The sequence below is a fragment of the Gossypium raimondii genome, chromosome 9, assembly GCF_025698545.1.
Source record: "Gossypium raimondii isolate GPD5lz chromosome 9, ASM2569854v1, whole genome shotgun sequence".
In the NCBI taxonomy this organism is placed as follows: domain Eukaryota; kingdom Viridiplantae; phylum Streptophyta; class Magnoliopsida; order Malvales; family Malvaceae; genus Gossypium; species Gossypium raimondii.
The window spans coordinates 37,409,227-37,424,982 of NC_068573.1; the positions used below are offsets into that span (position 1 = coordinate 37,409,227).

Below are 15,756 nucleotides of genomic sequence, written 5' to 3' on the forward strand. Positions count from 1 at the left end.
ATTTTTTATTTTAATTTTTAAAATAAATTTTTGGTATTTATTTAAAAAACGGGCCCGGCCGGGCCCGGGCTTATGAATTTTTTCTCGGGCCGGGCCTTGGCAAAATTCCAGGCCCATATTTCGGGCCGGGCCGGGCCCGTGCCTAGGACCCGGGCCGAAATTTTTTCTGGGCCCGGCCCGAACCCGGCCCGGCCCATGAACACCTCTAATTTATATAAATATTAATTATTTAAAATTTTAAGTTTAAAATAAATAATTAGATAAAAATATTAAATAATTAATTTATCCATTTAATTTGACTTTAATAATTTTTATTTATTTAGTTATAAATTACCTATATTATCAATAACCATTTGTTAAGTTAATATTTTAATTTTTATGTTTAAGATAAATAGTTAATCAGATAATAAAAACATTAAAAAGTTAAGCTATTCATTTAATTTGACTTAAATCAAACTTCAATTAATTAATTATATATAACTATATGTTAATTTAATGTTTTTGAAATTTTATGTTTAAAATAAACAATTAATTAGATAAACATAAATGGATTCTTTTGATAATGGAGTGACTTTTATATACATGGATTACCTAGACTTTGTTTATGAATTTATTTACTTATGATGTTTATTGTGTGATTTACCTCAACCCTGAGTAAGTAACGGAGTGTGTGACTCGTATATTTTGATATATTGAAAGCCAGAGTTCAATTGATAATAGAGTCAAAAGTTAGTAGATTGTGTATACGATTTTTGCAAGACACGCATCCACTTATGATAGTGGAATTCATAACCCAATAAATGGTGAATGATAGATAGAAAAGTAAGGTGGTCACGGATAAATGGTGAATGATTAATGTAAGATGAAGGAGCTAATTTGTTATTAGACCAAAACATCAAAGGTGATAATATTAGATACTAAATAAAAAGTTTTTAGAGTTTGGTGACGAAAACAGAAATATATTAATGGTTGGGTGTGGAAGGGCGTAATTTATCAAGTTTCAGTAACTCAAATGATAAAAGGAGAAAAAAGAAATCACATGATTAAAGCGTTAATTATAACCATGAGATGATTGAGATCCAGTCAATCATCAAAATCTGAATCCAATTTTTTCTCAAATTCCCACCAAACGCTTTCATTCCTTGAGACTACAACGGGTAATCTTATTTCGAATTGCGTTTCTTCAAAGCGGAAACCGGCCATGGCTGCCGCCGCTAATCCCCGCTCTTTCTACTCGAGTTCCAATCCTCCTCACCCCAACCGCTTTGTTTTCTCAGCCGATCCTCCTCCCAAAATCTCACTCACTCCCGATCAATTCAACTACTGCTCTGAGGCTCTCAAATTGTTCTCCCAAAAGCTCCAGATGCCCGACGAAATCAACCGCGAGTTCTCGCACTTACAGGTGCTTTTTACCTTTTCTTTTCTTTTGCATTTCAATATTGTTTATCTGAAATGGGTTATTCATTTGGTTTTTTCACTATCTTTAGGCAAATAGGATTACACCTTCGGAGATGATGAGGAGATGCACAGTGGGTTTTAACGGTGCTAATTTGGACAAGAATCGATACTCTGATGTCATACCATGTACTTAAAAAAGTTTATTTTTTTTCCAAAGTAAATTGCCTAAGTCGTTTGCAGGATTAATTTGTAGTAAATGATCAAGAGCTTTTCCTTTTTTTTTTTTTATACATCAAAGTGATTTTGCTAAAGACTTTCTTTTAATGGTTTCAGTCGACACGAACAGGGTAGTTCTTTATTCATGTAAAGATTACAGGCCAGCTGCAAAGGGTTATATCAATGCCAGCTTTGTCACGGTAGATCTCTACTTTTGTCGTGTTTTAGTTGAAAGGAATTTATATCTATTTAAAACTATTTCCCTCCAATTGACCTATTTGGATCATGATATTCTTGAATGCAGACTTCTTCTTCTGAAAACATTTCTAAGTTTATAGCCACGCAAGGTCCATTACCTCACACCTACGAGGACTTCTGGGAGATGGTTATCCAATGCCATTGCCCTGTCATTGTGATGCTTACTCGGTTGGTTGACAATTATAAGGTACTTAGTTATATAGGGGCTGAGGCAAAGCACTTCTATTCTTTGAAAGTGGTTGAGCATGCATGGTTTCTAGCTAGGCGTGTTTCATTAAACCAGAGGGTTCCCCCATTCAAAGTTTGGTTGGTTCATCTAAGTAACTGATTCTAGGTGTTGTGTGTGCATGATAAAACTAAGTACTATTTTTCCCCTAAAATTTGATCTAGATGATTACTTGTTATATTTCCAGCATTATCTTAGAGTTGAGCTCTTGCTTGTGTTTTTGATAACCATTGAGAACATGTATGCTCATACTTTTTTTTCTTTTTAAAGAAAAATGTTATTGATTAATGTACTATAAAACGATCATTTTGGTTTCTTTGAGGATTATAATATCTGGTTGTGTAAATTAAATAGAAACAGTAATTATTAGGCAACTTTGTTTATTGAGTCTCAGTGCTTGTTTTTGTTTCCTAACTGTCACTTGTACCTTTTAGCAAACCATAAGAATTGCCACTTAAAGTTGTCATCTGAACTGGTTGATTTTGATTTTACCTCTTCACTTTTTGGCTGAGTATGTGCAATTTCATGTTTCTAGTATTCATTTGTTTTTGTTTTGGCTCTATTCTTATTTACAATTTATGTGCAGACAGTAAAATGTGGAGATTATTTTCAAGCAGAAAATGTTCCTAGACAATTTGGCAATATCTGTATTGATACTAAATGGATACAAGAAACAGAAACCTCATTATTGATACGCAACTTGGAAGTAAATTATAAGGAGGTATGATTTCTGTGTTGAAAGTGCTGACCTTTTGTTACAACTTCCAAGAAAGCATCATATGCCGCAGTTTCTACAATGGAACTGCACTTGAGATTATTCTGCTCTTGTTTGTTTGAATAGTGTATATTTATTTAGTTTAATTCTGCAACAAGATCTTGTTCTAGTCCTCGATATAGTGACCTCATAAATATTGTCCTATGGCATAAACAAACTAAACCAAGAGGCTCAGACAAATAATTTTTGGCCAAACACCAAGGGAGAATGTGACACAAAGTATTAGTAAACAATCTTCATTCATGCTCTTTCATGAATTACATCCACTAGCAACTGACTCACACCACTTAAATTTCGGTCTAAAACTCTGTCATGAATTTTATCTCCTAGCAACTGGCTTACACCATTTAAAGTTGGGTCCTTTCCGAACTATCTATGTGTCAAGCCAGTAGTGCAAAAAAGGAATGAGTTTGAGCAAAGCGCTTTGACTTCAGATGAATTTTATAAAACATTGTTTTGCGAAGTTTCTCTACATTGTCTAAGGATATTCTAGCAGAACTTGTTTCTCCTGAAACCACTATAACTTGATTTCCGGTTGCAGCTTTCAAAGACTTAGCTTTCACGTTGAATGCAAATAGTTTTTGGTCGAAAGACTGCATCACCTTCACATTGTTGCTTCCTTTCAAGTTTTCCTGCTTTTCTTGAGTTTAGCATTGAGTTTTATTTTGATAGAAAATGAATCAATTCTTTTTACTACAGAGTCATAACCCGACATTGTGTCCCTTGAGGTATCCAAAATATAATCGGCCTACCGCCAATCTTGCCCTTCTTCTAAAATTGTGGCAGGAACCCTATGGACAATAGGAGATTTTCCCTCAACTTGAAATGCATCAATTTCTTCACTTCCTTCAGGATACCTGTCATAAATGGGTTCTAAGATATCTTTCTCTTGCTCTTTTACATTCATCTTGCGAAGAAAATCAGCAACATCTATAGTAATTCTGCCCTTGTTTAACTTAAGGGCATGCACTAACCACTCCTCCAATCCACCTCGTATCATAGGGTTTGCGGGTCCAAATTCCAATATCACGAAATGGGTTTTCCTCATCATTCAAATTGATCAGCAATGCTACCTTTTAGCAGGTTAAATTGATTGTGGGGACCTTCCAAAATCTCCAGCTGGGTTCCCATTTGTTCTTATTGTATCCTAGCATAAGTTGCAGACAACGATTCTTCATTCGCATGTCGTAGGCTGACTCATAGCGCAGCAAATTGTGTTCCTTGACCTGATTTCCTCTTCCTCAAGCTGTAACACATCCAAACATGGCTTAAATGCAAACCCTATCATGAACCCTCGGATCTAATCAGGCTTTAATGCTAAAATTAGTACGGTGTAGGGAGAAAGCAGCAGCACTCAAAAGAAATAAGGCTGAAAAAAAGATAGAAGTTGAAACTCTAGAAAAAAACATAGGGCTATATATGCTTCTAGTTTCTAAATCTATTAATTTGAATAAAGTAGTAAGCCTATTTTACAGCTTATTTATACTAGGTTACAAGTTTATCCTCACCTAGATTTAAACCCTCAAGATAACTAATAATCCTAATAATCTATCCATATATCTAATAATTAATAAAGAGAAATAATAACATAACGTAATAATAGAAGTAAAGCTCCTGTATCATGCACTGGGCAGACAGGTTGGAGATTATTTCTCACAATTTAATGATAGTCTCTCCATCTAAAACAACATATGTATATTATATATTGAAGTTTATTTCATGTAGATTGTAATATGCATATTGGTCTCCTTTAGGATTTAGTTTGATCGGTATCACTTTCCTTTAGAGGTGTTAATCTCCAAAATTATTTGGAGATTAAGCCCATATGCATATTAGTAACCTTTTCTGTAGTAACCTTGCAAGAGATTCTGGAATGACTTGTAAGCGAGATAAATTTTAATTTACTTTTGTGGAAGGTATTGCAATATTGAAGTAATATCTAAGGTTGTTTTTCTTTGTCAAGTTAGAGTATAATGTTTTGAGTATCTACTTCAAAAAAAGTGGTCAACTGGTTCCTGTTATTGGCATGCATGACATGAAAACTAAGGCTAATGGTAAAAGAGCACTCTTTTCTTACTTAAAACCCCCACCAAATTTATTCATTCACCTAAGGTGAACAAATTTCCAATGTCCTACGAAGTATTTGTTTAAGTTTTAATGCGGATCAGATTCTAGACATGTTTATCTGAGTTGGAATAAACTGTGGCTGCTAAGAATTAATAAATACAATAATTTCAAGTTCTATGTTGCATAGAATCGAGATAAGATGATGGCTAGAAATTGGTTGACAACATAATAGTTTCTTTCTGTTGAGCCCCTCTTCCCCCATTTTCTTACTCTAAACTCTAGCATAGAAGCCACCTGGTTACTTAATTACTAAATCAGTCATCAGTAATGTCAGCTTATTTCCTTTGCCCTACGAAGTATTTATTTAAGATTCGCTGCAGATCAGATCTAGGTGCATGTACCTGAGTTGGCATAAACCGTAATGCTAAGAATTGATGAATACAATAATTTCAAGTTGTACAGTGCATAGAATTGAGAGAGGATGATGGCTAGAATTTGGTTGAAATGAGTGGTTGAAGTAACACGGATACATTACGGTGACATCCGTTATATTTTTATTTTCTTAATGCTTTAATATACCACTAGGCATGAGACAAGAAAATTGCCCTTTTTGGAGTTAATTGAAGTAAACTTGATGAGTGTTGAACCAATCCAATTCTAGTGTGCTATTGATGATCTTACAATTAGTACCTGTACAATTGTTGGGAACTGTAAACTTTCAGTAGTTTGTTGGTTATTTAGCCATCCTTTTCTATCAGTTCTGGATAAAGATTGATTGAGAAGATTTTGTAGCCTCAGCTCCTCTGCTGGGAAAAAGGAAAAGGTTGGTGTGTAGTACCTGTATATATTGTTGCGAACTGCAAATTTTCAGTAAACTGATTGTTGTTTGGACATCCATTTTTTAAGTAGTTCAGAAAATGGTTGTATTGCGTGTTTAAGGCAAAATGTTATCCTTATAAAGGAACTGAAAAGTAATTACTTCTTTGTTGTCATCTAAAGAACTATTTTCCTGATTCATTTGGGTATGATTATGATTTTGCAGTCAGAGGACCCACCACTATCAGTTTTGCACATTCAATATCCTGAGTGGCCTGACCATGGAGTTCCCACTGACACTCTTGCTGTCCGTGAAATCTTGAAAAGAGTATTACAAGTACCAGTAAATATTGGCCCAATACTGGTGCATTGCAGGTTCAACTCAGCTTTATTTTTTTAAAATATGGTTCAAGGGTTCGGAGTCTGTCATTTTTTGCCTGGGACAATTTCTTTCTGGCTGTGTCATTTTTTTTCCTGAGACAATGTCTCTCTGGCTCAGTGCAGGTATTGGGAGGACTGGAACATACTGTGCTATTCATAACACCGTCCAGAGAATCCTCATTGGGGACATGTCTGCATTAGACCTTGCTAATACCATATCTATGTTCAGGTCCCAGCGCATCGGAATGGTTCAAACCATGGTATTACTTCCTTCCGTGTCTTGAATTTCAGTTTTAAGTTGAGGCATCTGTATGATAAGCATTAATGCTGAGTATGGCTGAAATTTTATTAGGAACTTGCTGCAATAAGACCAAAAGAGAGTAATAAGCAACTGATTACACACATAGCAATAGAATTATTGGTTTGGAACATTTTAAGCAATTATTTGAAGATATCTTTTCTTTTAAAGTTTAATTGCATCAAAAGTATTCTTCTGAGAGTTATAGTAAGTTCTGCAACGTTTACTGTTATATTACTTTCCTACAGTATTTCATGAATACATCTTTGGCAAGTAAAGATGCTAGCCACTGAGAATGTGGAGCTTAACTCAAATGGTTCACCACCTTTCTTAAGAAGCTGGATGCCAGCTCAGGCTGGGTTCAAACCTCAGCTACATTTTACCTGGAAAGAAAAAAAAAAAAAACTAAACATAAGAAAATAGCTACATTATTGTTCGATTACTGGATGTATTATTGTTCATCATTTTTAGCTCACAAGGTGAAGAACCGGGGCTAGGATAGCTCTTTGATCCAATCTTGAATAGATTTTAGTATTATAGAAAGATAAATTCTAAAACTTCTTGTTTAGTCCTCATTTTCATAAGCGACACTAGAAGAAAGATTTTTACATTTTATTTTGATGGGAGCTTTCAAAATAGCTCGATTACATTTTATTTTTTTCCCTTCATATCCTTGTCTTCCCACTTAGTGAAGTTTTAACTGACTTTATCTACTTTACCTTTTTACAGGACCAATATTTTTTCTGCTACAAAGCTATTGTTGATGAATTGAAAGAGCTCATCTCAGACTTCAGCAGTGAACACAGTTCTAAATGGTACGTTTCTGTCCGTTGAATTTCCCTGAGGTTTTGCAACTTTTATCACATTTTTTACTGTTGTAGAAGGTTGAAGTATCAGTTGTTAGCTTTGATAATTGGCCTCCTTTGTTGAAAGTCTATCTGCTTATTTTATTTTTAAATGGCAGCTAGGATTCCCAACCGAAGCTGATACGGGGTAAAGCTACTAGAATCAGAGCTATTTGCTTATTTTTCAAAAGCTGGAGAACTGCATATTTAATGATGTGTCCTTCATATCTGTGCCTCTAGAAGTATCTTTGGGTTGACATGACATACTGGAAATAAAGAGCGCTGCTAATCAGTTGACCTTATTTTCAATGTTGCTGAAGTTAGTTTCAAAATCTAGGAATATGAACAAAAAATTAAACTGTTTTACCGAGGCACGACATCATTCCTCACCCAGGTTGCACTTGGTTCTGAACTACACGAAAGAATAAGGAGTATTTCAAAACCGGTCTTTCAATTGTAGACTATTTGTTGATTAAGCTTACTTGTATTTCTCTAATTTTGAACTCAATAGTTGTTTGAAAAACCATTATCTTTTGTTTTGCACAAGCAGAGAAATCTGTTATTGTGACTTGCGGTCTACTAGTATTGTAGCAGGGGTCAACATTGTTAAGAGATTTCGATACAATGGGAATATGTTGTGTTGGTTTGTCTTTTATTTGATTGCTCGGCTGAAATTGTTAGTCCCAAATAGCTACGAATTAGGTAAATAAGGGAATCCATTGGGTTAGGATCCCCGATAGAGACAGCTTATTTGTTGGTCTTTGCTTGATTTCAACAGATGGAATCAGTTTTCATTATGCCACCATAAAATACGATTGCAAAGAGATCAATCTTTAGACCTCTATCATCAAGATTTGGCTGAGCAAGCATTATGGGGAAAAGGAAAACAAGCAGCAAATTCAAGAGCCTAAGACCGGCCAAGAAAACTTGTCTAATCATTTATCAAACAGAACACTCATAACGCTTCGAAATACTGGCCCTCTCTTATTACTAAGAACCGCTCTCACATCCTTCTCATCAGCCACAAATCCCTTCTCCTTCATCTGCCCCAAAAACTCCTTGGCCTCCTCCATCTTCTCCACCCTCGCAAACGCCTCAAAAACCGCCGTGTAAGTAGGTGCATTAGGCCTCATCCCTTTCCCTATCATCTCCATCAAATACTTTTTTGCATCCACAAGATGCTTAGCATCAGCAGCGGCAAGAGCTTTGATGAGAACAGTATAAGTGTAAGCATTGGGTGCAACCCCAGATGCCAACATCCGCATATAACTTTTGAGAGCTTCTTTACTCTGACCCGCGTTGGCATAAGCTTCAATAACTGCTGTATGAGCAACAACGTCCGGCATCTGGCCCTTATCTTTAAACTCTGAAAAAAGTTCCAATGCTTCATGGGTCAGTCCGTCTTTTGACAATGCATCGAACATCTTAACAGCATTGTTGATGAGGCCGTCTCCTCTCATATTGTGGAACACTTGTTGCAGGTTTTTGGGGTCTTGCACTTCTTCGATAACCGGTTTCTTGTTAAAGGGGTCGTAAGGAGGAGGGAATTTGGATTTGTCAAATTCTTGTTTGGAATCGTTTTTTTGTTCTTGTTCATCTTCAGAGTCTGAGTCAGGGGGAGAAAAGTTGACCTTGGTGTTAATTTTGGTATGGTTTGGGGTGCGGGGAGAGGAAGAGAAGGGGGATGAGAGTACTGTAAATCTACTATGGGTTGCAGTGGGCAGATAAAATGAAGAGGAAATATGGGGGTTTGAGTTGTTGAGAAACGTTCGAAGTGAGAAGAAATAGGCTTTTCTAATGAAGAAAGACAGGGATGATGAATGTTTAGATGAAAAAAGGCAACGACATATTCTTACCTTAGCCATGGCCATGGATGACATTTTTTGCGGTATTAATCTCAGTTAGAAGAAAGTTCCAGAGCTGGAAGAAGGCGAACAGAGTAGTTCAGTCCAATTTGATTGATAAACTATTTATAAAGTACTAAAAGGGATAAATTCCATCTAAAGGTCATTCAACTATTAACAAGTTTATACTTTGGTCACTCAATTTCAGAAAATTATAATTTCATCATCAAACTATTTGAAAGTTACAAGTTGATCACTGGCTTGTTAATTTTGTAACCAACGTCGGATTTGGGACAAGTAAATTAACAATTTAGTCTCTCAATTTTAAAAAGTTACAAGTTGGTCACTAAGCTATTAATAAGATTACAAGTTTACACTTTGATCACTCAATTTTTACACCATTACTCCCTAACTAGATAATCCAAACAATATCAACTTCTCAAGCCCTAAACCCTAGGAAAGCTAGTATCAACCTCATGCCTCACATCTAATCCAATCAACTCAACAACTCTTTGTTCTTAACTCACTCATCATCTCTCCTTCCACCAAAATCACAACCTAGAAAAATCCACAATCAAACCATTCAGACATCTTTATTTTAACCAACAATCAAAACGCTGCAAAATGAGATAACAAATGTTAGTAATATGCTCTAAAGCATGTGATGTAATAAGAATAATTTCATGTAATTGACTATTTATATATTGCGACATTACGTTAATTTATTGGCTTGATTTTAAAATTTCTTAAATAAAATGATAATTTTTTTTGCACATAAATCACTGTGCAAAGAAAAACCATGAGAAGTGTATGATGTGAGATTCTTATTGTATGCAAATGTAAAGATACCTAAATTATCCTTAAGCATAGTATTAACAAGATAGAACATTGCTAATGTTGATAAACTAGCCGATGTTATACTCCTTGACTAGCTCAAGTAGTATTTCTCACAAGCTATAGACATAGCGATGCTTAAAGTTAACGGGTGAATGCTTATTAGAAACCTTATAATAACAATCTCTACATGGATACACAATCCATGCTATTGGATGAATCTCGGCATATAAATTGTGTAAATATCTTTTCACTTGAGATTACCAAAATCGTTTTAAGTATGAAGTGTTATATTTTGACTCCATTACTTATTCTCCACCATGTTCTTAACTTGAAGATTTGATATGGCAATTTTTTAATTACCATGTCACCCTCTCGTTAGAGATTTACCCGTATTTAACAGAAATTGACAAAATAACTTGGGTGACCAAATTAAAAAAAAAAGATAGTTGAGTGACAAAAAAAATAGTTGGGTGATCAAATTAAATAAATTGATAGTTGAGTGATAAAAAAGGGTAAACTACGCAGCAGGTCACTCTAAAATAGAGTTCTTATTTTGGTCGCTCTACAATTTTTGGTCAATTTAATCAAGATAATTGTTCGAATTAGATATTACCGTTAAAAATTTTATTAATTCACTAACGGATTGTTGACGTGACAATTTTTTCTACTTTTGATTAAAGCTAGAGACCTCTCCATAATTAATTTAATTAAAGTAACTAAATTAACCAAAAATAATTTGCGGTGTAATTTACGGATCCAATAATGAAAAAGGGGTTGAAAAAAATGGGGCTCCAAACTTAATATTAAAGAAATATGAAGCAGTTGCATTAAAAGCCCAACATATACGAAAATTCCCAAACCTTCTCTACTAGAAGTGGGCTCCAATAGCCGTTACTTCAAAACATCAACTACAACGGTCACCTTTTTAAAGATTCAAAATCAAAATCAAAATCCCTCCAACAAAATCCCAACCCAACCATTAGAAAGAAAGAAGAGACCATTTAACTTTCAAGAAATCATTATATAGAAATCCACAAATTAAAAGAACTAAAAGAAAGAAAAGAAGTCAGATTTCAAGTTTCCTGTCAACAATGGGTGAGGAAAAAGAGATGAAAATTCCGGTGTTTACAGTGGTAAAGAATGGAGCAATTCTTAAGAACATTTTTGTCATCAACAAATCACGATATATGGAAGATGGTGAAGAATCAGAAATCCCCGAGGAAGTTTTGATAGTGGGAAGACACCCAGATTGCAACATCATGTTAACTCATCCAAGTATTAGCAGATTTCACCTCCAAATTCACTCCAGACCCACTTCCCTCAAACTCTCTGTCCTCGACCTTTCTTCTGGTAATACATTGATTCCCTCTCCCTTCTTTTTCATCTTTCTTGTCAGGGTTTTCGTTCCAGTTTCATTGGTTTATCGGTGTTGTTGTTTTCCTGGGGTGCAGTTCACGGGACCTGGGTTTCAGGGAAGAAGATTGACCCAGGAGTTGCGGTGGAACTGAATGAAGGTGATACTATAAAACTTGGTGGCTCGACTAGGGTTTATAAACTGCATTGGATTCCTATGAGTCGTGCCTATGATATGGAAAACCCCTACGTATCTGCAATGGATGTGCCCATGGAAGAAGAGAAAGAGAAGGTGGTTGGTGAAATTGTTCTTTTGACCTTTTTCTTTTAATCTTTGGTTTTCTTGTATGTATTTATCTTTTACAATCGAAATTTCAAAGAAAGTCATGTCCAAGGTTTTTTTGTATTGGTCGAGGATGAATTTAATTAGGGTGAAGGAAAGCATTCTGGAAGAATTTCGGTTTCAAGTGGTAGCCTGTAGGATTGAAATCATTTTCCTGTTTCTTCTGATTCTTTTTTTTTTTTTGAATTAAACTATATAGGGGGTGAATACGTTATCACCCAAAAGTGAAGGTGCTGAGGAGAAAGATTCATTGCTGGTGGAAAACAAAGAAGAAGAAACATCTCAGGTGAGGGTATATTGCTTCTAAAGAAGTAAATGGTTTTAGCTTTTTAAACTTGTCTTTTCTGATCAATGTTGGGCTTTTACAAGCTCAGAGTTCAGTGCCAGGTGAAGAGGAAGAGCTTCTCTCAATGGATTGCATTTTGGAGGGTTTAGCTTTTTTATTTGGTGATGGAAGTTCAGGAGTGCTTGTGAAGAAAGAGATTCCATCAGCACCCCCGATGCCTGAAAATATGAATTCTTCGATCTACGATGACGACGATGACGATGACGATGACGATGATGATGATGTTGAGAAGACAAGGAGGGAAATTTCTGAGCTTTCAGGGGAATTGAGTTTGGATGTTGAGTCCCAATATCAGAAGTTGGGAGAAAATAGCAAGACCATCTTTCCAAAGGCTGTCACAAAAGCAATCTCTGTCTCTGAAGGAGAGAATTCAGATAGATACTCAGACACTGAGAACATGCATCCTTCAGTTGTAAAACAAGTTGAAAACAGAAGATCGATACAAGAAAGCCAACTTCACCTGATAGAACCAACTTTGGAAGAGGAGGATATATTGTTGAATAATGTAATGGAGTGTGATGAAGAAAGCCAGATTCCCAAGCCGCTTTCTGCTTTGAAACCAACGGAGGAAAGGAACCTGAATGGAAAGGTTGAGGAACCTGAAGACTATGAGAGCGAAAATAAAAGTTTTTGTTCTGCTTCTCTCTTGAGGGAATTAGTCAACTCACCTTTGCCTACTGCTCCTGCACTGCTGTCGTCTGAATATGAAAATTTAGACAGCTCTCCCCTGAGGTTAGAAACGAAATCCAACTTGCAAAGTATTTGGTCCAGAAGAGGTAAACCTGCTTCTGTTCTTCAGATTCAAACTGGGAGGAGCGCTGGAAAAGCTGGTGCTGAAAATAAACCCAACCCCAAATCTCTTTTTGTTAGCTCAGATGAAAAAGAAATTTTTACCCCCGACAAGGAGAATTTCACCCCAAATAGTCTTTCGATGAAAGCCTTGAAAAGAAAGGGCAAGCTGGAAGAGGACATGATGATAGCCTCAGACAAAGAAAACCAGACACCCAGACTTATAAAAGAGCAGAAATCAACAAGGAAGGCCTCTCGAAATCAACAAGATATAATGATAAAGGGAATAACAGAAAGGGCGCCATTCCAATCTTTGATGGCGGACTCTGCTGGCAAGTCTACTGCTTCCAATTCCAAGAAAATAGAGAAGAGGATTGCTTGTCCATCTTTGGTGAGTCCTGAGAAAACGTTTTACTTTTTTTTTTTGAAGAATTCATCACTATTTCTTTGCCAAGGACATTTATATATGTAATGTCTGAAATTCATTTGCAGAACAAATCTTCTGGAGAGCCAAGGAGGACTTGGACCCTGATAGCAGACACCACTTCTTTGCTGGATAAGGAATCAAGGAAGTCTTTAAAGCTCTTACAAGGTCTCAAAGGGACTCGACTGATCATTCCAGGAATGGGTAACTTAATTATGAGCATCATGGTTAATCTCTTCCACCTTGTGATGGTGATTCGTAATCTCCATACTAATTGTCATATATATTCTTTTTTGCTTTTAAAAGTCATAAGGGAATTAGATTATTTGAAGCGACGTGGTAGTCTATTCAGAAGAACAACAGAAGCCTCATCCGTCTTGGAATGGATTGAAGAGTGCATGGTGAAAACGAAATGGTGGATCCATGTCCAAAGCACTATGGAGGAAGGAGGGCCAATAGCACCAACACCACCCGCCACTCCCCACTCTCATTTCAGTGAAGGCAGTATGGGGAATTCGTTTGGACCATTTTCAGCTCGGGGAATTCTGATGAAAATTGCTACACCCACAGCCGAAGATCATATCCTTGATTATGCCCTACTGTGTAGGAAGATGAAGAGTGATGATGGACAGTTGGTGGTGCTGAGTAATGATGTTACTCTAAAGATCAAGGCCATGGCAGAGGTATGACGTATTATTATGATCCACATTCTTTCTCTTGTTCCGTTTTTCATTATAGGCTGCTACATTGCAGGGTTTGATGTGTGAGACAGTGCAAGAATTCCGGGAGAGTGTGGTGAACCCCTTCTCAGAGCGGTTCATGTGGGCAGACAGCTCTCCTAGAGGACACACCTGGTCAGTGATGGATGATGTAGTTTTGAGGGACAAATACAACCGTTGTCCCCTAAAGAAGCCATCCAAGGGAGGAGATATCAAGGGTTTGAAACTCATTCTGCTTCATAATTCCCACTATGCCCACCTCAATTCAGTCCGCTAAAACATCTGAGATATGTTCCAGCTGTTATGTTTTGAAATCTCAAGTAATTGCTTACATATATTGCAATAGCATATACCATTGATGGGATCAATACTGTTTCCTCCGAAGACAAGCTTTGCCATGAGTGCAATTCTTTTTCTCAATCAAGTATAGTGTGAATCAAATTTCCAAATTAATGATATTCAGATTATTCGCAAGATCTAATGGTCTTGTATAAATTATTGTTAAACCTTGAAATAATTAATTTTCATGTATTCTAAACTGAATTTAAATGCTACTTTGATGCAAAACAAGGTAAAACTAATTTGGATAATCATAAAGCAACATAGGAAGAAACATTGCAGTATTTTCAATTATAAAATGTTACATGATTTGTTGTTCCAATGTGGCATGGTGTTTAATAAACATGACATGTTACCAAGATTCACTGGTATAAAAGTGCTTCAGCGGGATTAGAGAATAGGGAAGATACTAAGGAAGTGGGCAGTGGATAAATCTAGATTGGTGGTAACTCCACAATATGTTGGTTTGGTTGGGGACACCTTTCTTTTCTGAAGGCTGATTGGTTCCAAAACCAACCCAATCCAGTTGACAATGCTAGCTGCTGAGCTTTGCTAACGTCCATGTTATCATAAACACACGAGCCCAACCCTTAGTTGCTATCGAGGAAAAAGATCGGATGCTTGGATGAAAAACGTGATAAAGAAACCTATCACATCTTAAAAATCGGGTTAGCATAATCGAATTAGTGAATTGAAAGTTTGATTCGGATATCGGAGTTTGATTTTGCTTTTAGGCACATTTCAATGTGTTAAAGGGGAGCTTAGGTAGCTTAATCTCTTATCCTAATTTCCAAGAGTAAGTGTTTTTATTCAACCCTAAGATTCCAAGAGTAAGTGTTTTTACTCAACCCTGAGATACTTTGCAAATAAAGCTTATATGTGATGTGATATGTATATGATGTGTTGATATGATTATATGTTATGTGAGAATGTCAGAATATGACTTGTGATCTGCTGGCTTTATGCACAATATATGAGATTGATACGATATGGCTCTTTGAGCATTATGAGAACACTTGAAAGTGCATTACAAGCAATATGAAAGTGTTATGAACATGTGTTATATTATATGTGAAAATGTGCATAAAACAGTAAGTATATGTGTTTACATGGATATGATGACATTGTGATCTCTTGGAACCATTAGGTATAGTTGACATGCTATAGGATTGTGAGTACTCACCACTTTATGGTTGTGTTTGGAGGGGATATTGGTTGTGTTTCGAGGGTCATAGCTTTATGTTACTCATTATATTGGTTGTGTTTGGAGATCCATTTATCCAATACAATATGTTTTATAATATTTCATAATAATGTTATGTGTATGCTTAATGTCATGTCATGGTTAATTGTTGTAGTACACCTTCTTTTAACCATGAGTATGTGTTTACATGTAGTATTCTTGAGCACTCATTGAACTTGAAAAAGCTCACACTCTTTTATGTTTAATAATGCAGAAATTTAGCTGAAACAAGGAGGAGA

At 36.0% G+C, this 15,756-nt stretch overlaps 3 protein-coding genes across 6 annotated transcripts; 2 read left to right on the top strand and 1 right to left on the bottom strand.

The window, feature by feature from the left end:
- The first annotated feature begins 1,005 nt into the window (after nucleotides 1-1,005).
- LOC105799435 (protein-tyrosine-phosphatase PTP1) lies at nucleotides 1,006-7,935 on the top strand. 3 transcript variants are annotated; one of them, XM_012629986.2, is made up of 9 exons: nucleotides 1,012-1,402; nucleotides 1,488-1,584; nucleotides 1,732-1,814; nucleotides 1,919-2,059; nucleotides 2,685-2,819; nucleotides 5,983-6,131; nucleotides 6,256-6,397; nucleotides 7,165-7,250; nucleotides 7,400-7,935. In XM_012629986.2, the coding sequence occupies exons 1-9, from the start codon at nucleotides 1,202-1,204 to the stop codon at nucleotides 7,401-7,403; spliced, it is 1,038 nt and encodes a 345-aa protein (XP_012485440.1). In that variant the 5' UTR covers nucleotides 1,012-1,201; the 3' UTR covers nucleotides 7,404-7,935. The 3 variants fall into 3 exon arrangements, 2 of the variants coding, with proteins under 2 accessions (XP_052476925.1, XP_012485440.1); XR_001135570.2 differs by lacking the exon at nucleotides 7,400-7,935 and having other exon boundaries at nucleotides 1,006-1,402; nucleotides 6,261-6,397; XM_052620965.1 differs by lacking the exon at nucleotides 2,685-2,819 and having other exon boundaries at nucleotides 1,009-1,402.
- A 198-nt stretch (nucleotides 7,936-8,133) lies between these two features.
- LOC105799436 (pentatricopeptide repeat-containing protein At4g38150) lies at nucleotides 8,134-9,220 on the bottom strand. The gene has a single exon (XM_012629987.2). It carries the CDS (start codon nucleotides 9,158-9,160, stop codon nucleotides 8,216-8,218), a length of 945 nt encoding a protein of 314 aa, XP_012485441.1. The 5' UTR covers nucleotides 9,161-9,220; the 3' UTR covers nucleotides 8,134-8,215.
- Nucleotides 9,221-10,911: 1,691 nt separating this feature from the next.
- LOC105799437 (hypothetical protein) lies at nucleotides 10,912-14,441 on the top strand. Of its 2 annotated transcripts, none has more exons than XM_012629989.2 (7): nucleotides 10,912-11,311; nucleotides 11,413-11,609; nucleotides 11,857-11,943; nucleotides 12,032-13,183; nucleotides 13,285-13,420; nucleotides 13,523-13,899; nucleotides 13,970-14,441. In XM_012629989.2, the coding sequence occupies exons 1-7, from the start codon at nucleotides 11,053-11,055 to the stop codon at nucleotides 14,210-14,212; spliced, it is 2,451 nt and encodes an 816-aa protein (XP_012485443.1). In that variant the 5' UTR covers nucleotides 10,912-11,052; the 3' UTR covers nucleotides 14,213-14,441. The 2 variants fall into 2 exon arrangements, with proteins under 2 accessions (XP_012485443.1, XP_012485444.1); XM_012629990.2 differs by having other exon boundaries at nucleotides 11,413-11,606.
- Nucleotides 14,442-15,756: the final 1,315 nt, after the last annotated feature.